At 53.9% G+C, this 23,214-nt stretch overlaps 1 protein-coding gene across 5 annotated transcripts in view; it reads right to left on the reverse strand.

Annotated features, from left to right (window-relative positions):
• The window catches only part of WT1 (WT1 transcription factor), a 52,798-nt gene extending 38,839 nt beyond the window's left edge, over positions 1-13,959 (reverse strand). For all 5 annotated transcript variants that reach the window (XR_011337493.1, XR_011337492.1, XM_069857512.1 and 2 more), the window contains exons 1-4: positions 13,439-13,959; positions 9,586-9,708; positions 9,359-9,461; positions 3,879-3,956 (exon numbers count right to left, since the gene is read on the reverse strand). Coding sequence is in view for 3 of the 5 variants with exons in the window: in XM_069857512.1 (XP_069713613.1) it covers positions 3,879-3,956; positions 9,359-9,461; positions 9,586-9,708; positions 13,439-13,829 (695 nt within the window). In the remaining 2 variants the exon portion in view is untranslated. The remainder of the gene's footprint in view (positions 1-3,878; positions 3,957-9,358; positions 9,462-9,585; positions 9,709-13,438) is intronic.
• Between the last annotated feature and the right edge of the window lie 9,255 nt (positions 13,960-23,214).

Here is a 23,214-nt window from a genome sequence, read left to right on the forward strand (position 1 = left end):
ATCTTTGCAGAGAGAAGCTCATTTGGGGTCGTCAGACTCCCTTCTGGTTTACCAATAAGCAGAAACAGCTAGAATTCAAATTTCAAGATCTCCTCCATGTTCTTGAGTAGTCTGGCTGCAGCCTTTTCTATCTGCACCCACATTTACAACTCTCTCCTCTTCCCCTGCCAGTCTCTCACGCCATCACACTCTGCCAAAAGACACCACCTCTGTTTTCTGTGTCTCTCTCCACCACTTAGCAATGGTTGGCCAGGCACCCTATTCCATACCTTTTACTGCCCACCCACTGCTGTGCCTTCTGCAGCTCCCTAACGCTTTCACCCACTGAAAGCACTCAAAGACTAAAAGCCACCAAGACAAAAACACTTTTTGCCCTCAGCTCCAGTATCTGATGTTAAAATATCCAGAAAGGGAAAAAAAAAATCAGGAAAAAATAATCTTCTAAGGCCTAAAAGCCACAGGCTCAAGCAGCCTCCGATCAGATAAAATCGCTAGATAGGTTAGCTGCCAGGCTCTTGCTTCTGATCACACACAAACAGGACTGTTCATAAGCTCACAGCGCAACAGGAATGCTTTTCACAACTAAAAAGGACACAGCTTTGGCCACCTGACAGTATTCCTTGCCAAATTTCAAACTTTTAATCTGGAGTGAGGAGATTCTTGAGCTGATCGGTCAAATATTGGCAAGAACCTAAACAGCTAAAACCAGAACGCTCTCAGATAAACCTCTGGATAACTTAAGCATAGAAGCTGCTAACTAACTCTACCTGAAACACACGGCAAGAGCATTATTTCATTATATAAAACTCACACTGAACATGACTGCAGAAAGCCAGCTACTGAACTGATTGACTGTCAAGTGCAAAGCTTATGACCCATAAGTTTTATACAATTGCAGAGTTCTCTAACTATTTGCAGAACTTACTGGAAATGTTTTCTTCCTTCTTATAATGCGCAAAAGTCTCACTGAAGCCAGGATCCTAAGTGCTGGGGAGAATTCAAGGCAAGGAGCTAAACAAGGACTGTCATCGTTGGACAGAATCTAGAAGCTCCATATTTCAACAGAAAGACTGATTCCAAAATTCTTAAATTACAACTACAAGATTGAGAAAAGCATCTGAAATACTAAACGCCTGGGAATCACTTATGAACAGTTCATATATTTTAAAGATGTAAATCTTGGGAAGAATACCTTATGTTCATGGCAACTGAGATTGGAGGTACTGCGTATTGTAACTCTCAGCCAGAAAAGACAGATAACTATTTTGGCTCATATTACCAGTGATGAGGCTATGTCTAGCACTGATTTTCCACAGATTCTACAATCTTGGCCTATACCAAAACTTTCAGCTTTGTTTTACCATAGATCATTCATCTTGATTTCTTTCCCCCCCCCTCCTCCTTTCATGCATCCTAGGTCACATACTTTACACTGCTAACAGTCTGACTCCTGGACAAGTAAGAAGCCATTTATTTTGCTCAGTACTCCTTTAACATTTCTATTGTGTTTCTTTTTTTTTTTCACTGAGTTCCCCAAAGAATAACCTCTTCCTTGCTTTAATAACTTGGACCTCAGTCAAGGTTGATGTGTTTCTCCATTTTGCAGGATATTTTCTTCAGAAGAGACAAAACAGTGTCTAATATTGCAATGACTGATCTTTAAAGGGTACGGTTTAAAGAGGATATCAAAAACACTCATGGAAAATAAAAGTAGGAAATAACCTTTAAAAAGAGATCAGTAGCAAAGTCACTGAACTGTACACAGTGGTAGGGTGTGGGTGGGGATCTTCTAAAGCAAGAGAGTTCCTTGACAGATCTCTCAAGGCTCAGTTCTCTAGTTCATTCTCATATAGTTTACTACACCGTCTTCTCCCTGTAACCTTCCAACACCACTTGCTGGGGGTTGGACTAGACGACCTGTAGGGGTCCTCCCCAACCCAAAACCTTCTATGATTTGTGAATGAGCTAGAAGCAGACCCATAACATTTTTTTTTCCTCTATCACACTACAGCACCGTACACAAAGTCCATCTTGAACAAGGTTTTCCTATTTAAACTGGAGAGGGGCAGGTTTAGACTAGACATAAGGAAGAATTCCTTCCTGATGAGAGTGGTGAGGCGCTGGCACAGGTTGCCCAGGGAAATTGTGGCTGCCCCATCCCTCGAGGTGTTCAAGGCCAGGTTGGACGGGGCTTTGGGCAGCCTGATCTAGTGGGAGGTGTCCCAGCCCATGGCAGGGGGGTTGGAACTGGATGATCTTTAAGGTCCCTTCCAACCCAAGCTATTCTATGATTCTATGATTCATGGAAAACTACATGAAAGCAGTTTTTTTCCTTCCGCTGTTCATGTCTATGAGGGCTTTTTCTCACACTGTTCACTTGAGTCTGTTGGCACACGCTTGGACGCTAAGAACATCTCAAAGCAGGAAGGTGGTACCTACCTTAGGAGGGGGAATTTTCACAGCCAATTCTCTGTTCAGAGCAATCTTTGGCTTTATCTAAGGTGGCTCTTTGGCTCACGGTAGTGACGGCATGTGAAACAAGGTGAAGTTACGCTACCGCACCAGCCCAGTCCAACACGCTGAGGGGCCGCGGGAGGCACAGGCGCTGCCTCCTTCGCCCCGTCCGCCCCCAGCACCGCATCCTCGCCCCCCTGCAGCCCGCCGGGGCCCCGCGGCGCCTCGGTGCCTTCCTGCCCTCCCGGCCGCAGGAAGCCCCGCGGGGGAGCGGGAGCGGAGCCTCTTCCCGACAGGTGGGAGGGCGACAATGGCCGGGAGGAAGGAAGCCGGGAGGCGGCAGGGCTCGGACACAGGACGCCCGGCCTGGAGAAGGGAGGGAAAGGGAAGAGGGATGCTACGAAGGGGCGACGGCTCGAGGGCGAGAGAGCGCGGAGGGGACGCGCTGCCCGCCGGGGACCGGGCTCGGCGCTGCCCGGGGAGCCCCGTCTGCCGCCCTCCGCGGGCTGAGCCGGGCTGAGCCGGGCTGCCCGCACCCAACCGGGCACCGAACCGGCCAGCATCCGGCACCGAACTGGCCAGCACCGAGGTGGCCGGCACTGAAGTGGCCAACACCCTGGCACCAAACTGGCCAGGACCAAAGTGGCCAGCACCCCAGCACCAAAGTGGCCAGCACCGAGGTAGCCAGCACCCTGGCACTGAAGTGGCCAGCACCAAAGTGGCCAGCACAGAAGTGGCCAGCACCCCGGCACCGAAGTGGCCAGAACCCTGGCACCGAAGTGACCAGCACCAAAGTGGCCAGCATAGAAGTGTCCAGCACCGAAGTGGCCAGTACCCCGGCACTGAAGTGGCAAGAATCCCGGCACCGAAGTGGCCAGCACCGAGGTGGCCAGAACCCCAGCGCCAAACTGGCCAGCACCCCGGCACCGAAGTGGCCAGAACCCCGGCACCGAAGCGGCCAGAACCCCAGCACCAAAGTGGCCAGCATCGAGATGGCCAGCACCGTGGCACTGAAGTGGCCAGCACCGAAGTGGCCAGCACCCCGCCACCAAAGTGGCCAGCACCGAGGTGGCCAGCACCCCAGCGCCGAACTGGCCAGCACTCCGGCACCTAAGTGGCCAGCATCGAAATGGCCAGCACCCCGGCACCGAACTGGCCAGAACCAAAGTGGCCAGCACCCCAGCACCGAAGTGACCAGCACCAAAGTGGTCAGCACCGAAGTGGCCAGCACCGAAGTGGCCAGCACCCCGGCACCGACCCCCGGCTGTCACCACCACGGTGAACAGCTTGGCGAGCTGCTGTCAGAACCGGCCAGCGTTTTACGGCGCTGGTGGCTGGGTTCGAGCCGTAAGATAGAAGATCAAGTTGTCTCAGCAACACAGCTACGCTAGGGCAAAAGATGAGAAAGGAATAAAGTACCTTACCCCTTCAGTGTGGATCCCAAGTTCATTTGGTTCCATGTCATGCATTCGAGCTGGGAGGTCATTTGGTACAAATTGTCACTGTTGTGAAAATATGTAGAATTAGAACAAATTAAAACCGATACATCAAAATCAAAACATTTTCTTTGTTAATTTTTCTAAATAGGTAACAGCAGAAAGCAAAATAATTTATATAATCCCCTTTATTGTTGTAATACGATTTTTTAACGGAAGTAAAACAAAATAATGTCTGTGGATTGAAAAGCGTCTTTTAATCTGCAAGCCTGTCATTTAGTAAATGTCTAGAACTGAAGACGTAGAACTTTTTCCTTATAGCAAAGCCGTATCCGATATTGACACATTGATATTAATGAAACGAATTCGGGCGGCCCGGGGGGCTAACGAAGCCGATTATTTGTTTTAAAAAGGCAAATCTGTGAACTGTTTTAAGCAGGAGCGTGAGGGACCACGTGGTTAATGGAGTGAAGCCGCTATCGGGACTCATGATGGATGTTACTACATCGAGCGGCTTGACAAGCAGGAGAAAAATGGAGTGGCTGAGCGATAAACGAAGCCCCCGTTGGAAAAGGCTCTTTACACGCCGCAGGCGGCTCTCGAGGACCGCGTCTTCCCCACTTGGAAGAGGCAAAGCCGGGGTTCGGCTCGGGGCTCCCCGGGAGGGCTGCCCCGCTCCCGGCTCCCCCCGAACCGCGGGAGCCCCCGGACTCTCAGCCGGGCTCCGGGATTGATGCCGGGGAGCAGCCGCGCACAATAAACGCGAGTCTCCCTCTTGATTAATTACCCCTAAATTCGCCGGACTTACGCGGTGAATTTATATCGTTCTGTTATTAGAAGAGGAATTTTTTTTTCCTTTTTTTTTTTTCCTTCGTGGCAGGTAGAAGCGACCTAAAAAAGTCAGATTCCAGTGGGAAGCTTTTGCATATAAAAACAAATTAAGTGACTTCAATCTCAAAGTATGCGTAATATCATTTGTCAGTATCACTGGACACTATTATTCATTAGTGCGTCTGAAGTGCTATTATGCTACTACAATGTCCTGCATATCAGCTCAGGAATTGTTAAACTCTCCTGCAGTTTCCCCATTCGCAACAGCAGTCCGTGCTGGTCTGTGCCAACTACGTTTTGCAATTCCACGAATTCTTCCTGTAATGCTGCTGTAATTAATTCCTCCAGGACCCTGATTTTTATTAGAAGTGCCCGCCCGATGCATTTACAGCAGGAGATTTCCCTTTAACTTTCTTTCGCTTGACAGTTCATTTATAAGAGCCTCCCCCACAATATCCACTTTTCCCCCCTCCTTTGCTTTTTCATAAAGCAATACACTTATTCATCTTGTCACTAGCCCGCAGCCACTGTATTGCAAGCCGCCTTTGGGTGACAGTGTCCAAAACAAACCCTTCGGGACCCAGCGCGGTGTTTCACCTCCCCGGCTGAAGCTCCCTCCTGCCCTCCCCGGCTTTACAGCTCCGGCCACGACTGAACGGCGGAGCCCGCGCTGGTTGCAGCCTTTACAGGGAGAGGCTGCGGGAGAGATCGGCTGTCTTCGGCCCCCCTCGCCCTCTCACCGCAGCTGCGGGGGGGCAGGAGCCGGGGGGAGCAGGTGGTCACTGCATCCCACGTCTCCACATCCCACGGCATCCCGGTCCCCGCATCCCACGGCATCCCTGTCCCCGCACCCCACGGCATCCCTGTCCCCGCACCCCACGGCAGCCCTGTCTCCGCATCCCACGGCATCCCGGTCCCTGCACCCCACGGCATCCCGGTCCCTGCATCCCACGGCATCCCTGTCCCCGCACCCCACGGCAGCCCTGTCTCCGCATCCCACGGCATCCCGGTCCTGGCATCCCACGGCATCCCGGTCCCCGCACCCCACGGCCGCTTCCCGGGGTGCCTGCAGAGGGGCACCCCCCGGCCCCTCCCACGGGCTGCAGAGAGAGGCCGTGAGCGCTCCTAGCCGAGAGAATAAAGCTCTTTTTCTGTGGGGATGCTGAGCTCACGACTCCGCGAGTTTTACGTCTCGAAAATCCCGGGATTGCCCAAACTACGGCTAAGTCCTCCTCGCTCCAGCGCTCCCGGGGCCACCGGGCACCGACCCCGGAGTGAACATCTCGCCTCTGACATGTGATGGAGAACAGGACATCCCTGACTCCATTTACGCCTCGCCGTGGTTTATTATTGACGGTACCGTGAGGTGATCTCATGGAATGAACAGCCCCTCGCAAAAATCTCGGTTTCGGATGAGGTTTGAATGATGAGAAGGAACGCGGGGTCTCCGGGGATACGCCTGCACCGATTGCAATCAGAATCCTTGGCTCTCCGAGCGGCCACAAAGAAGACACTAAAAATAACTTATTTTCATTACAGAGATGCTTTTAAAGAGAAACGAGAGGAAGGGGGGGAACATTTCTACAACGGGGATTAATGTAAGTTGGAGTGGAATAAAAGGAAGTCAACGCTGAGCAAAAAAGGAACTTAAAAGGAAACCAGTAGTAGATCATATAGAGTTTGTTTTGGACTGCATTGCGGTATTACCGAGTTCTTGACCTCTGCACAGAAAGAGCTATAATCTGAACCGAGACTCCTCCACTTTTAAAGTCTTTGTAAGTGTGACTCACAGTAAATTTTCAACATCGAGCATGTTTACTACATTAAACAGCGCGAGGTAGAAAAGTTCACATCACCATTTTAATGGACCCACAAATGCTCGCCCTCTGCAGTGCTCTGTGCGGGTTTGTCACCCGTGTCCGGCTATCAACAACAGGCACAGGATTCCTTGGCAGGGGAGCGGGCTGCGCTGTAAACAGAGAGCGGGGAGTCGCCGAGGCGAGAGATTTCAGAGATACTTTTCCTTCCAGTGTCAGAATTACCATCTTCTAACCATTTCTTTCGAGCTGTCGCCTTCCCGACAGCTTTGCCTCGACACGAGACGGAATGGAATTGCTCCCCAGCCCGCACTTCGCAGGGGGGAGCATCAGCTGGAGATGGTTCGTTCCTGCATCCCCTCGCAGCTGCTTTTTTGCTCCACCTTGAAGGTGTTTGGGGGATGAGGGAGGGACGGAGCCCGGCAGGACTCAGCGGGAGGATGCAAGGCCGATCACACCCGAAGCCTCAGCCGGGGTGGGTGGGCAAGGGGCCACAAACCACTCCTGTGCCCCTTCTCCAGCGTCCCCGGGAGGTGCGAAGGAGCATCCCGCCGGCAGGAGAGGGAACGCTTCCCGCTCCCGAGCTCCGTTCCTCCCACCGCACTGCCAGCTCCCCAGTTCTCAACCGGTGCGAGGAGCGACAGACGGGACGAAACCCGTCCCGCCGGGGATGAGCATCATCCCCTGCCCCGTCCCGGCGCTCGGAGGAGGCAAAGCACAGCTGCGAACTTGGCCCCAACTGCGAAAAGCAAAATAATTCTTCGCGAAGGAAGTACGGAAAAAAAAATGCGGTCTTAAAAAATAATAACAAAGACCTCTTCAAATCAAAATTAATATTGGCAAAGACGCACGGCGCGGTCGGGTTTCTGGCTGTTGGAAATGTGGCTGAGTCCCACCCGTTTCTGCGCGGTAACTGGTCATTCACCTTCTAGACTACTCTTCCTACGAAGAGCACTCCTGTAGTAGGAAAATCGGGTTTTCCCAGATGCTTTTGAACACGTGCGGGAAAGGACAAGGCGAGGCCGAACAGAGCTCACCCACCTGCTCAGGCTCAGGTGCCGCAGCAGGATTTGCGCAACCAGAGCTGCCCTCGGCACAGAACGTCAAATATTGGTTCCTGTGAGGTTTAAGGGCTTAAAACCTCATCCTACCGAAGTGAGCAGTAAACCTGGCGGGGAGCAGAGTAGGATCGAGGCTAAGGGGAGGAAGAAAAGAGCCCCGCACGGCAGCGGGAGGTGGCCGCGTTGGGGCGATGCCAGGTTGTGCTCATCCCTCCCCAGCGCCACCTGGGCAGCGGCACATAGAGGAGGGAGCCCTGGGCACAAGCAGGGGGTTCCTGTCGGGATCACACCTCCCGGGACAGGGGTCGCCCCCTGCACGTACGAACCAGCGCAAACGCCGCAGGAGGGAGCTCCACACGGGAGCGGGGCGCTGCCCTTCCCTGAGCCTCCCTGCAAACCGTATTTATAGATTTCCCTGCGAGGCGAACCATCTCTGTCACTTCAGCGCAAGGAGTTCGCCCCGCCAATTATTCTGCAGCCTAATCTCTCTGGATAGGCTGCTTTCCTTCCTTCATTACCTCATTCCCTCCTTCCCTTGACGTCAACTCACGTTCATTAGAGAAGTGGCTCCTGGAAGTGACAGAATTTTGTTGTCCCCCGTCCAGTGTTGATTAATCAGAGATGATATAACCGGCCTACAAGAGGAGCCGCTCGCGGCTTCCTTCGCCCAGGGACATTGTTTTGTGTGCGAGAGTTACTTAGCAACTCCAAGATACGGGACCGGCTCCAAGTTCACAAAAAGTTGAAGAATAAATTTCGGGGAACTTCTTTGCTCGCTAAACACGTTGTAAAACTGCAAGAGACACGCCCAGTCCCCGTGTCAGACCGAAGGAAACGGGGAAACGCGCTTGCAATGGGCCCGTCAGCTGGAAAGAGAGTTCGTGCTTGCAGCTAAGTTCCAGATGCACCTTTCTCCCAGCAAGGAAATCCGAGAGGTTTATTGCCCCGTTTTCAATAAATAACCTCCCTGCCGGCCAGCGCCCGTCGCTCCTTTCTGGGAGCGTCGGGAGGGTTCTTGGCCTGCCAGAGGAAGCCCCTGGACGTGGCTGAGTTTTAATTGCCTGCCTGGTCCCTGTACCACGCTCTGCCCATCGTTTCTGCTCACTAGCCAGCGCCCCCACATCCTCCCAGCCCTGGGGAAGAGCAGCAGCGGAGACTCCCAGGGCCAGGAACGGGGAGAAGGAGCAGGAGCCTCGAGGCCGGAGGGGCTGGGGACCGCGCCTGCCCCGGGCAGCGAGGCGATGCTCTGGAGCAGAATTGGGGTTCGGGTTGGGGCCGAGGCTTTGCTGAGCTGCCCCGGGTACGTTCCCCCGGCGCAGATGAGGGTGAATCCCAAACCCTTTATCCGAGCGTGCTCCAAGCAGCCCGGCTCCCGCTTCCCAGGCTCCCGCACCTGCCCCGGGAGCGGCTGCCCCAACGACCCCCTCCAAAACCCCTGTCCTGGCGCCTTGGGAACGCTCTGGGACACGGTGGGGCGTCCTTTTTTTTTGGTTTTAGAAATTTCCGGGTTGGTTTGTTTGGATTTAGTTTGTTGTTGGGCTTAGAGTTTTTTATTTGGGTTTTGTGTTGGGGTTTTTTTAGTGTTGGGGGTTTTGGGTTTTTTTTATTTTAACCTGTGAAACCTTTTTTTTTTTTCATTTGAGAAAGGAAAAACTAAGTCTGTTTACTTGGAGAAAGGTGCTCGAACGGCTTGCGAGGGAGAGACGAGAGCAAGAACCCGCGGCAAAGGAGGGAAGGCAGGGGTGCCTGCGGGGGGTACCTGTTGTAGGGGGTCCGGAGGAGCAGGGCCTGGCTGCCGGTGCAGCTGTCGGTGGGGGTGTGACAGCCGTACACCGGGGGAGGCACCGAATACTGCTGGTCCCCTGCGGAGAAAGCGACAAAGAGTTAACCCAGGTCGTGTCCACCCCGTGCCCTGCGGCACGGAGGCGGCTGCGGGGGGTTCGGGGCTTCAATTCAAGCTCTCAGCCCCGCGGAGGCTGAAGTTACCTAGCGAGGGCTGCTGGCTGATGGGGTCCTCGTGTTTGAAGGAGTGGTTTGTAAACTGAGCGGCGTGGTGAGACGGCGTGTGGCCGTAGCTCGGGGTCCCGTCGAACGCCACCGTGCTGTAACCTGCCGAAAAAAAAACCCCACAGCGGGGTTAGGAGGAGCCTTGAGCCCCCTCGGACACCGGCGTCCCCCCCCCCGGCCTTTTCGAGAGAGAGGAGCCGCAGGCTCCCACCGCCGCGAGCTCCCGAAATACTCGGCTTTTATTGCACCGTGTTGATTTTGCACCTAAAAAAAAAAGACATAGGAAGACTGTGCCCCTTCCTTCAACCTCCCACAGCCCCCCCTTCCCCTGCACACGCACTGGGACCCCCGAGGGACCCCCCCGCCCCGGGGCAGGCGAGCCGAGGGGCCGAAAGTCGGAAGTCTCTTTCGTGTTTAAAGAGAACAGAACGGCTTCGGTAATAAAAAGGATGTTTTCATTAATTGTTGCTCATATTAAAGAGGAAGATTCCCATCTGCTCGGTGCACTCCTCTGCCGTTTCCAATTTAGAAGTTACCCTTTAATCTCTCTCTCTTTCTTTCTTTTTTTTTCTTTTTTCCTTAAGAGCAGCTTTCTGAGGAGTCTGCAATAAAGAGGCGGAATGTTACACGCAAAAATAAAACTCCTTTCAGCGAAAATTGCTCTCCAAAATAATAAACAACCTATTTTGTTTCCTACACCGGGCAGATTCAGATGGAAAGAGACCACCTCTGCTGACCCCGGGCCGACACCAAATCGTAAATCAGGTGCTTGGACACCAACTTTCATTAATGACTTGGAGCTGGCTAAACAACTTCAGCTAAAAAAGTAATTACAAAGTAATATTATCTCAGCGGCTTCTCGGCTCATCAGCATTTACCCCGAGAACCAGGCTCCTCTGAGAGTCGCTCTTCCAAAAAAACAAACCAAAACAAAAAGTCCGACACGGGCTGGGTAAAGAAACTAAACGGACGACGAGCACGCACACACACACACACACCCCGCCCCATCTCACATCCCTCTCTCCAAACCCGCTTATTTCAGCACGGGCACCCCCCTGAGCCCCGTCTGGATGTGGTGATTTTGTTAGTGGAGAGGGAACACTCGAGCCTGGTTTTAATGTTCCTCTCTCGGTTCCCGGAGGTGCCGAGTGCTGGGCAGGTCTATGCTTCACCTCCGCTGATCGATAATCACAGGGGGAGTTTAGAGATAACAAAATCGAGAAGCAAAGAAGGGATCTGGCTCTTGGTTCTACGTTTCTTTGTCTCTGCAGAGAGCCTGTACCTAGCGACAGTGCGGGACTGACTTAAACTGCGGGGTTACGAGAAAGAAATTAAGGGAGGGATGGGGAGGGAAAAAAATCGAGAAGACTCTGGAACCTTCACCTGCGTGATGGTTTTTAGCCGTCCCTGAGCCTGTAGGGCTGGGATAGATGTGGGGCTGACTCGTTTCCAGCCAAGTCCCCACCGCATCCCCCTCTCCCTAGGGCTCCTCTCACGGCGATGCCAACAGCGCTGACAGCCCGGTACCTCACGGGCTTCCATCCCACAGCTGTTTCTCGCTCCTTATCTCCTCCCTTAGCCCGCAGGGTAGAGCCTCAGCCTTCAACTCCCTTTTCCCCATTTCCCTCTGCCTCTTTTTTAACTTCCAGAAAGCACCGACACTCTCTACGTTACTTTTGGCCCGGCGCAGACTTTCGGTGACCTTCAAAACTCTGCTTGGAGCAGAACGAGGTTTTGGCCGCGTTTTCCGGTGTTGCCTGACCCAAAGCTTCAGGAATGTGATAAGAAAGTTGAGTTCTGAACCGAGCTGCCGATAGTAAGGTCTCTTTAATTAGGACGTTATCAGAGCTGGGCCTGATTAAAATGTGCTGAAAATAATTGAAAGTTGTACATCTGCTGGAGTACGGGGCCCGCTGGAGGCATCCAGTTGTTGGAGGAGCCCAGCTGGATGAAAGAGACAAAAGAGGAGAGGAAAACTGGGCAGAGGTTTCAAAGCCTTAGCTCCCTAACCCCCACCCCAAACAGACTTGGCAGAAATGTCATCGCAGAGCCAAGGTAGCATCTTTCCCACGGTCGGAGGAACCAGCTAGAAGAAAAAAAAATAGGAGTTCAACCTTGAGGAGAACGAAAGCAAAAACATTTTATCCATCCACAAGAGAAAAAAAAAAAAAAAAGGAAGAAAGAAAGCAAACACCCTTTGCCGAATTCCTCCTTGCCGAAGGAGCTCGCTGCGTGTCGCCGACAATAGCTGTGGCTGAGCCGCGGGGCCCCGAGCTGAGGGACCGACCCTCCCTCCCCACGGGCGGTCCTGGAGCACGGGGGGAGCGGGGGCACGGCCGCTGCTCCGGGGACGGCGCCTGCCCCGGGGCCGGGGGCACAGGTGTGGGCTGGGGTGTGTGTGTGTGCAGAGCCCGTGATGCCGCAGACCGAGCACCGGGCACCCAGTCCGGCCCGACACGGGCTCCGTGTTTCTGGGCTTCGAGGGCGCCGCAGCTGTTTTGTCCCTCATTCCCCCAGGGCCGAGCTTATTTTCCTCATTTTCGTCTCCGCTTTCTCGTCGCTGCTTCTGCCCAGCGATTACAAAGTCTCTCCGCTGTCTAACACCTTCAAAACGCCTTCAACAACCCGCCGGCAGAGCTCCCGGGCCCGGAGCTCCGTGCCGGCTCCCGCTGCTCCTGTCCCCCGCGGCGGCTTCGGCCCGGAGCCTCCCCGTGAGCTCCGAGGATGCCGCTCGCCTTTCCCGGAGCGACCCTAGCGCCGCGCTCCGCGTTTCCCGACCCCGGCGCCCAGCGGGGCCCGGGGGGCGAAGGCGGCAGCGCGGTGGCAGCGGGATGGCGGCCCGGAGCGGGGCTGCGCTGCTCGCCCGCCGCCTCCTCGTCGCTTCTCCTCACCGCGAACGTCGCCGCGGGTTCCCAGAGCGGCCCCGGGGCCACGCTCGGTGTCCGGCACGGAGCGCGCCGCCCGTTCCCGGCTCCGATCCGCGGGGACGCGCTGCCTGCCAGCCCGAGGCTCGTTCGCGGATCGCGGGAGAACGAAATCAGCTCCCCCCGCAACCACCGCGAGCCCGAGCCGAGGCTGGGCGAGGGTCACCCCGCGCCGAAAGCGGAGAGACCCCGACGCCGCTGCCGCTCCCCCGTCCCTCGAGCCCCGGGACCGCGGCTGCCCGACCCCCCTCGCCGCGACCCCCGGGGCCGCAGGGCCGAGCTGAGGGAGAGGGAACGAGATCGGAAAGATCTCGGGCCAGATCCAGGCACGCTCGCCCCCCCTCCCTCTTTTCTTCCCCGCGGTCGCACCGGCAGATGTTTATATTGCAGCCGCTGGAAGAAAAACGATTAGATGGTGATGCCGGTGCCACCCGCGGGGGCTGAGCCGCCGCCCGGCCGTGCGGCCCACGGGAATTTCTCAGGGCGGTGCAAGCGGCGGGGCCGCGGAGGCTGAGGCCGCGGAGATGCTGCAAAGAAACTAGGAGCCGCCCGCTGCTCGTGCCCCCGGCCGGGAGCGTCCAGCGACAGCTCGGCAAGGGGCCGGGAAACACTAACGCGCGGACAGCGGCTTCGGGGAGAGGGCTGGAGGTACAACCCCTCTCCCCCGGCTCTGCAGCGGGAATCGCCTCGGGGCCGCGGCCCCATCCCCGTTAGAGAACGAGCCTTCGCGGGGCAGGAGGCCGCTCCGGCCCCCCGGCAGAGCCGCCCGCTGCCCCACGAGGAGCGGCGGGAGCCAGCGAGTCGCGGCTCCCGGCGCTGCGCGGAGCGAGGCGGCGGGAGGGAGCGGAGGCGCCGGCTCGCCTGACCCTGCCCGGCCGCTCGGCGTTCGCAGCGAGCGCTGCCCTTACCCTGGTTGCGGATCGCTTGCTGGCTTTCCAGGCAGTTGGGCAGGTAGGGCCCGTTGGGGAACATCCTCGCCTGGCCGGAGGGCGGCTGGCTGGGCGGCGGGGCGCCGAAGGGCCCGTAGCGGCAGGCGCCGGCCGTGCCGGTGAACTGGCCCGAGAAGTGGACGGTGAAGGCGCTCAGGTATTGCTCCTCGTGCGGGTCCGACCCGTTCCAGCTCGGCTCCTGCTTGATGAAGGAGTGAGGCCCCAGCGAGCCGTAGGAGGCTCCCGGGGGGAAGTCCAGGACGGGCGCCCACTGCGCCGCGCTGCTCACCGGCATCGCGCAGCTGCTGTTGCCCGGCAGGGAGGGCACGGAGGGCAGCAGCGCGTTGAGGTCTCGGACGTCGGAGCCCATCTGCTCGCAGACCTTCTGCCTGCCGCCGGGCAGCCAGTCTCCCCCCGGGCCGCACTTGTTCCAGGACACCTGGCCCCTGCCCGGCAGGCCGGAGCCCGGCTCGGGCTGCAGGCACCAGGCCGGCGAGCTCAGCCCTTTGGGGGAGGTTTGCTCCGCGATGCAGCTCCCGGGGTCCAGCCCTGCGGGAGCCGGCAGCAGCGACAGGGAAAGGTTGTTCTCCAGGTTCGCCTCCGGGGTTGCACCCGCTCGCAGGGCAGGGCACGTGTCTGTCTGTCTGTCTGTCCGTCCGTGAGCGCGTCTGCCCGTGCGTGTGTCCGTCCGTCCGTCCGTCCGTGTTAGGGGGGCACAGCCGTCTCGCACGCCTCACCTCGGATGCCTGCTCGCCCTCAACTTTGCAAAGCTCAAATAGAGGCGCTTGCAAGGGAGGAGGAGTCAGCCACGCCGATCCTCCATTCACACAACCTCCGCCGAGGGGCTGCCCACAGCCCGCTCTGCTGAACCCAGCCGGACCAGCCCCGGGGGGGAAGGGGGGAGGCACACGGAGAGCCCGGGGTGGAGGGGGAGAGGTTACTGTGGGAGAATATATCTCCCCTGCACGTCACTCCCACCCTTCTCCTAGTGCAAGCCCCACTAAATCTCACCCTAACGTCCCTTCGCTTTAGGAGAGCCTTGAGAGATTGTTAGAGGGATCCAGGTGGCCAGTAAGTACGTGCTGGATGGCTTCCCCCGCCTGCTCCGTGCGAGTCCCGCGGGGACTCCCGGGGGCGGCGAGGTCGCTGGCCGTGGGGACAGCGCGGAGCCGAGGGAAGTGACCCAGCCTGGGGCGGGAGGACACCGGCCCCGCGAAGGGAAAGCGCCTTTCCAGGTGCCTCTCCGGCTCTGGGAGGAACCCTCGGTCCCCGCACGCGGCGGCGCTCCCCGTCCCGGGGCAGAGGGGGCCGTGCCGGGCACCGGGGGCTCCGGGGGGGAGCGCGGGGCGCCCTTTGCCAGGGGACCGGGTCCCAGTCGGTGTGCGAGAGGGAGGGAAGCGGCTGGGCGGGCGGGGGAGGATCGCAGCGCTGGGAGTGAACGGCGTTTGGGACGTTCACCTGGCACCGCTCCTGGGAAGCCCCGGGCTCGCTCCCTTCGCTCCCCGGCCTCCCGCAGCTTCTCAGCACGCATCCCGGGGGCGGCGGCGGGACAGCCCCCCAGGGCAGCCCATACGTTATCCACGGGCGGCCTTTCCAGGCGACGCGGCGAGTTTCGGGTCCCCCTAGCAGCGAGGGGTGCGGGGGAACCAGCGGGAAGCCCCGGGACGGGCGGCAGAGCCCCGGGGGACGTGGCGGTACCTGCCGGGAGCCGGGGCCGAGGCGAGCCCGCAGCCTCCCCCGCGGGGGACGCTCTCTCCAAACGCGAGAAGAGGGATCTCGCCGTCCTCCTTCAAAATTACTAACTAATAATCAGGCAGTGGGGGTGGGGATTAGCTCTCGGGAGCTGCGCCCCGGTGCAGCGCTCGGGCACAGGCAGAGGAAGCACCGCTGGCCCTTGAGCATCTTCGCCGGCCCCTCCTGGCCCCTCGCCCTCCCTTCGCAGCCAAAAACAATAAAAGAAACGCCAGGAACATTTACCTGCCGCTGGAAAGACCGAGCCCGTTGTATTCCCGGTGGTATCTCCTGCCCCACGCAGCGTTAAAGGTTACCGCAAGCATCGCCAGTCTTGAATCGATGGTTTGAAAAGGGTAAATGCTACAACAAAAGACATTAAAATAGGTCGTTATTAGAGTAGCCAAGTACAATTTCATTTTTCCTTTTAAACTCTTTAACCGAAACCATCGGGGTTTTATTATTATAGCTATTGTACTATAGTTAAATTATTGTGATTGTCACAAACTAGATAATTCCCTTTACTGATGCGTGAATCTATTAATTACGGACAGCTACGTGTAAGGTAAGAGCGAAAGATTCGTTGATTATCTTTGTCTGTATTAAAGATCGTCTAAGTTTACAGGATCTGCTGGGTTTTTTTGCGAGTACACACAAATCTAAACCTCTCTGGGAGTGCATTTTGTGAAGGCAGCCCGTGCCCGGGCTGGGGGGTGACGCTCTGCCCTCTCTGTCACCTCCGGCTCCCTGACGGCTCAGGGGCTCCCTGCACCCCGCAGCCACCGCTGTCCCTGTCGGGGCCTTGCGGGAAGGAGCAGAATCGCGAGCTGCTGAAACTGCTCATTTCTGTGATGGACCGACACCTTGCAGGTGGCAGTGAAAAGGCTGATTTAATCTTCGGCTCTAAAATCGACAATGTACCCACAGAAATAAAAGCCTTTGGTCAGAGTAAGCGGAGCATTTAATTTCTCATGAAAACTAGACCTCTTGTAGTACAAACAGAAAAACCCTTTCTCGCAGCGGGCTATTTTTGGAATTACTGCGGGTTTGGGGTTTTTTTTCCTTTTCTTGAAACGACCTAGCTTGATAAATCTTGAAAGGGAGAGATATTTTCTTGATCGCTTGGGTCTGCGTTATTCCACCTGGGAGGAAGGATCGCCGAAGCTCTTCCAAATCTTCGCTCCCCTCGCCCTTCCCAGCGGTGAGACACGAAGAGCCTCCGGCCACCCGCGCATCCTCCCTCCCGGCAGCTGCCGGCGGCGCCTGGGGAAAGGCGAGCGCATCCCCAAGAGGAGGATGGAAGCTCGGAGCTTTCTATCCCGGGACGGGCTGGGGATTTGTGGGAAAAAGCCATCTCTGCTTCCCGCAGCCGTTCCCCGCTCGCCAGCTCCGGGGAGAGATAAGAATCTCCCTCCCCATGCGAAGCGGGGGCGCTTTTCCAGCCCAGGCCGGGAGCGCTGGCAGCAGGTCCCCCCGGGAGCGCCCCGGCACGCCGGGAGGAGCCGCTGCCCCCGAGCGTCCTCCCCGGGGATCCCGACCCCGCTCGCAGCCGCATCCCGGTGTAAATCACCCCTGCAACCGGGCCTCAGTGCCAGGCTGGAAGCGATGGCAGTTCAGGAACAGCATCTCCTTTGGCAACGTCCGCGACATCCTGCCCTCTCCCCTCCAAAGCGGGGCTGATCCAAACCTCTGCCAGGCAATAATCGGGCTTAATCGTTTTGCCCGATATTCCAGAGCTGTGGTAACTCCTGATAATGCTCAGTCTTCGATTGTGCTTAAAGCCACAGTCTACAAGATCAAACAACAGATATTTCCCTGGACGAGGATTATTCTGCTGAGAATCCTACTCGATTCCAGGCAAAATGCGCTCGGGAACCTGCTCCAACGTGAGCCCTGCTGAAGAATCTCCCCAGCCGGCATCTCCCCGTTCCGCTTTCTCCTCTGCCAGGCTAACCAGTTAATGGACCGGTAATTCTTACTACACTTTAATAAACTCCGCAAATGGTCCCCTCGCGGCTCGGAGGTGGGGGAGACGGACTTAAACAGATAAATCCCCAGCCCTTCCAATCCTGCTCAAGCCGCTCACAACACGCAGGAGGGAATCCGTCTCCTTTCATTCAAGGAGCTGATCGAAGTTTGATTATTTAAGAGCCGAGAGCAGCAGAAACCAAGCTGCGAAGAGTCTCCGGGAGGGCAGATGGACAGGAGCTTATCCCGGAGGGCCCGATCCTGCATCCCGAGCACAGCGGGAGCTCCCGGTAAGGCGGCATCGCCTTCCCTGATGGGGGCACACGCTGTCGAGCTGGGGAGAGGGCAGGTTTATCCCTTGAGGGGGAAAAGGTATTCACAGAATCACTAGGTTGGAAGAGACCTTTGAGATCATCAAGCCCAACTGTAGCCGTCTACTATTAAATTATATCCCTAACCACTTCATCTATCCATCTTTTAAATTTCTTCAGAGATGGGGGCTCAACCACCTTCCTGGGCAGGCTCTGCCAGTGCCTGAGAATCCTTTCGGTGAAGAAATGTTTCCTAATGTCCAATCTGAACCTCCCCTGGAGCAACTTGAGGCCATCCCCTCTTGCCCTGTCACTTGGAAGAAGAGACCAACACCCACCTCTCCACAACCTCCTTTCAGATAGTTGTAGACAAGATCTCCCCTCAGCCTCCTTTTCTCCAGGCTAAACCACCCCAGTTCCTTCAGTCGCTCCTCGTAACACTTGTTCTCCAGCCCCTTCACCAACTTCTCTGGACACGCTTCAGCATCACTGGAACAGGTTGTCTAGGGAAGTCATGGAGGTGTCCAACACCAGGCTGGAGGAGGTTATGAACAACCTGCTCCAGTGGAAGGTGTCCCTGCCCGTGGAACAGGTCTCTGCGGGGCTGGGGACCGGGACCAGCTGCCGTTCTGTGCTCGGGGCACCGGCTCCATCCCCCCGCGGTGCCGAACGGCACCGCGGGGGGATGGAGCCGGTACCCCGAGCACCGAACGCCCCCCGCGGGCGATACGCGCTGCTGCATCTCCCAGCCCCGTGTCATTATTTTACCGTAAATCTTTGAAACGCTGGAACTAATTACGGAGAGGATATGTCTCAATTTGTTCCGCATTAGCGCCGCGCCGGGACGCAGGCACCGAAATTGATGAGCCCGGTCCAGCGGGACGGCGGCGCTGACCCCGCGTTCAACCCGGAGAGGAGAACCTATCCCTAGGTAATAAGTTCAGGTCTTGGCATCGCCTCTAATGGTTTTGAAAGGGACAACGTTTTCGCATTGAGAGGGGAAAAATATATTCTAAAACTTAGTATATTATTAATTGGCGTATGATAACTGAGATCTAAGGAATTACTTTCTCTCTCGTTTTAGTATGCAGATCCCACTATTAAAGGCATTGCTGAACTCTAGATGTAATAAAAAAGGAATATAATATAATACAATATAATACAATATAATATAATATAATAATAGCAATACAATATAATATAAAAGGAATATACTATAATATAAAAGGAATATACTATAATATAATATAGTTTAGCCTGGAGAAGAGGAGGCTGAGGGGAGACCTCATTGCTCTCTACAACTACCTGCAAGGAGGTTGTAGAGAGGAGGGTGCTGGCCTCTTCTCCCAAGTGACAGGGGACAGGACAAGGGGCAATGGCCACAAGCTCCGCCAGGGGAGGTTTAGGCTGGACATTAGGAAAAAATTTTTCACAGAAAGGGTCATTGGGCACTGGAACAGGCTGCCCAGGGAGGTGGTTGATTCACCTTCCCTGGAGGTGTTTAAGGCACGGGTGGACGAGGAGCTAAGGGGAATGGTTTAGTGTTTGATAGGAATGGTTGGACTCGATGATCCGGTGGGTCTCTTCCAACCTGGTTATTCTATGATTCTATAATATAATACAAGCAGCAGTACCTGCTATGGACACAAATCTGAAGAATTCTTTGAGCCACATGGAATACCATCTTTGAATATGATTACGCATCTGAAATGTAAACCAAACATTTACATGTTCAGAAGAGTTGGGTAAAGCTCCAGCTGATGTGGACCTGCTGTCCCCAGGTAACATTTCTGGTACCTCACAGGTAGGGAAAGGTAGTTTACAAGGGATACCACACAGCCTCAGGTCTCACTAACCATTGGGTATGACAGGGCAGGGATGGAGGATTAATTGTCCTTTACCAGTTTCTCCAGTAGATTTGATGTGAGCATATTTTCCTAAACACTAGCCAGTCATGCCTTCATCTTTCAACTTCATTCTTAAACCAACAAATTTTAACACCGCAAGCAAAGTCCAAATCTCACTTTGTCTTGCAAAGCCCTTTCGCAGCCCTGTGCAAAGATACTGTCTTGACCAGCCCTCCTCAGGGGGAAACTATGTCTCATACATAGAATCACAGAATCATTTAGGTTGGAAAAGACCAGCTGTAAACCTAACGCTGCCAAGTCCGCCACTAAACCGTGTCCCTAAGCACCATATCTACATATTTCTTAAATACTTCCAGGGATAGTGACTCAACCACCTCCCTGGGCAGCCTGTTCCAGTGCTTGACAACCCTTTCGGTGAAGAAATGTTCTCTAATATCCAATCTAAACATCCTCTGCTGCAACTCGAGGCCATTTCCTCTCATCCTATCACCTGTTACTTGGGAGAAGCTTCTAACACCTGCCTCACTATAACCTCCTTTCAGGCAGTTTTAGAGAGCGAAAGGTCTTCCCTCAGGCTCCTTTTCTCCAGACTGAACAAACCCAGTTCCCTCAGCCACTCTTCATAAGACTTGTTCTCCAGATCCTTCATCAGCTTTGTTGTCCTTCTCTGGACACCCTCCAGCTTCTCAATGTCTTTCTTGCAGTAAGGAGCACAAAACTTAACACAGTATTTGAGGTGCAGTGTCACCAGTGTCAAATACAGGGGGACAACCACTTCCCTGTTCCTGCTAAGCCACACTATTTCTGATACAAACCATGATGCTATTGGCCTTCTTGGCTACCTGGACACACTGCTGGCTCACATTCATCCAGCTGTTAACCAACAACCCTGGGTCCTTTTCCACCAAGCAGCTTTCCAGTTGCTCTTCCCCAAGCCTGTAGCATTGGATGGGGTCGTTGTGACCAAAGTGCAGGAACCAGCACTTAGCTTTGTTCAGCCCCATACTGATGGCCTCAGCCCGTCAATCCAGCTTGTCCAGATCTCTTTGCAGTGCATTAAACATTGCAAACTTACTGAGGGTGTACCCATTCCCCTTGTCCCGATCATAGATAAAGATATTAAACAGAACTGGACCCAACACTGAGCACCAGGGAGCACAACTAGTGGGGCTCCAGTGGAGCTGGTCTGTCTTACTTCAGTTGAGGATCCTTCTCATAGGATTTTGTTCGCGTCCTACACACTTCAGAAGACGTCACATGTGTAAGCATCTGACTAGAGGTGCTTTAGAGTAAGAGTGGTCCCACTGAAACTGGTGCTTAAAGACTTCAGTCTGACAGTGTCTAACACCCCGCACCATGCAGCAGGGAAAACCAAGCATACCCTCTTTGTTTACAGATGTTCAGTGAGCACAAAACCCAAATGGTGAAGACAATGCGATTGGTGTCTTAAGCAGAGGAGGAACAAAAGCTCCTGTTTTGTGTTCAATACCTTCTGCACGCGCTTGCAGAAATGCAAGAGGTGACAGCAGTTTAGCCAGCTCACTGGGGGACTCCAGCAGTGTTTGTGGAGTCCTTTGAGATCTTGGGTAAGCAAAGAAACACAGATGGCCATTGCATTACGCAGCACAGCACTGTGTGATCTGCCAGGGATTTGACCTGTGAGGGGGTGGCAGGGCTGGAGCTGGAGAGCTATTGCAACACAGTGAATCCCTGGTCCCAGCCCCACTAGCACAGCAGACACCAACAGCTTCTTCATAGCCTTGGGAGAGATTCCACTGCCTTCAGGCCCTCAGCACAGCCCTTTAGCTTCATTAGTAACTGAGCATACCCAGTCCCTCATTTAACTGCAGATACATAAAGGTACGTGCCTTTTTTTCTCTCTCTGGACTATATGTACTAATATGCGTGGATTGCAGCAATACACAAAAGGCAATCAAGCTCATTTTTCTCATCCAGTTGGCTGGAAGCAACAGCCAGTAGAAACCTAGCTCCAACCAAAACAAGAGCTTTCCCAGTTCTTTGTTCTGGGGCTTCCCACTCAATGTATTTTTTTTCTTCAAATCCAAATCTTTATGGCCGGTCTCTCTCTTGTGTGTGTATCATGTGTTCCTGCCTGTGATATATGGTCCATCTGCAAGGGTGAACGGTCATCTGAAAACTCTGGCTTTGGGGCCTCAGCCCAAGAGAGATCTGCTGCAAGCAGGGATGGAAGTCCTGGTGCTCTCCACAGAATCGAGTGTAATCTATATGAGCTGTGCAGGTGCCTGCATAGTTCTGAGCAGCATGTCACCGCAGGACTTGGCTGCTTTCTCAGTTGCGACTGTCACTGCTCAGCAGCAGCCTCGTCTCACGAAGCTCATGCTGAGAGGGAGCCATGCAGGGACAGTTGGGAGAGAGCTCATGTGTTGGACTTGCCTTAGAAGTCAAGTCTCTTCTTCATGAGAAACAGGAGATTCCTTCCCCTTCATGTTTTATGCTTGTTTGATTCTGCTAAATTCATTCGAGTACACAGAAAAACACTATGAGTTTGCTGCAGTCATTGAGTTATGGGCTTTTAAACTGATCAAATCTATCACTTTTTTTCCCCTCCTATTGCATGAAAGCAGTGTTTATTAAAGTGTAGCTCCAAACTAAGACCTACTTTTGTGATGGCTTGACAAACCTTTCTTGAAACACATAACATGTTAGTTGAAAAGAAAGAAGTACAAAGGAACCCTGTCAACTTGTTATTTATGTTTTTTAAAATGAAACAACGAAAGGAACAACAAAGTAAGCGTGATTCTTCTCTCTAGATTGCACTATCATAGATTAATAGCTCCATGAACAGAATTGCAAGTAGCACCATCATGCTAATCAAGATATTAAAAGAGTTTATGAGCAGTCGCTTAGAAAATGCAAGATAAAGCCTATGGAAATCTGATACTGGTCAATGGTGCATTTATTCCAAACATAATACTGACTTCAGCTTCCATAAATCCTTGGCAAACAAAACTTCCATTGTGATCACTGTTCCAGATCTAAATGATTTATTTTTTTTGTTGGTGGACATTAGACATATCTCAGAATGTACCAGTTACGTACCTATTGACACAGAGTTAATCATGCCCCCATGAGAGAATAAATATTAAATTCAAATAAGAAGATAATTCAAAGAAGGAGTATCGTTATAAGAAGAAGTTTTTTATTTATTAGCAAACTACTTACATGAAAAACTCACATTTCTGTGTGATTTGTTTCAAAATTCTGGGCTTCCACAGTTCCAACCCATTAGCTCTTGGGACCAGAGTAGATGTTGGATCGTGTGTGGTTTCAAAACTTAGCAATACTTATCTCATTGCTTCACTCCCAGCAGCAGCAGCCTTTGCTATTTCTATGTGCACTTGAGGAAATGTGTTCTACTGCTTTGAGCAGCTGTTAGAAAACAAAAAAGATATACTGAAAGGCCAGTAGAGACCCGCCAAGAAAATAGTCTGTCAGACCATTTTCCTAACTCCATGATCTAAGCTTCCCAATTTGTAGGAACCTTGTGGTCTTCACTAGCTCTGTGTTTCTTGGATTTTGCATGCTTGCTTTTCTCCTTACTGTTCAAATCCAAACAATTTCTCATCTATCAATTTGCTCTCTAAATCTCTGGGTATAAGTTAAAATAAGTTCATCAAATTGGTTGGATGTCAGCTAAAACCACAATTTTCCTCAGGTATACTTCTCTCAAAGGAACTACTGGAATCAACTTCAGCTGGACACCAGATCTATAATGAAATAACTCTATGTAAGGACAATGTGAACACCTTGTAATCGCTGCATATGCTTTATTATGAAGTGAAAGTTCTTGAATAAGTTGAACAGGCTCTTGAATAATCTGCTTTATTGTCCTACT

Source organism: Phaenicophaeus curvirostris, chromosome 5, assembly GCF_032191515.1.
Source record: "Phaenicophaeus curvirostris isolate KB17595 chromosome 5, BPBGC_Pcur_1.0, whole genome shotgun sequence".
Lineage (NCBI taxonomy): Eukaryota > Metazoa > Chordata > Aves > Cuculiformes > Cuculidae > Phaenicophaeus > Phaenicophaeus curvirostris.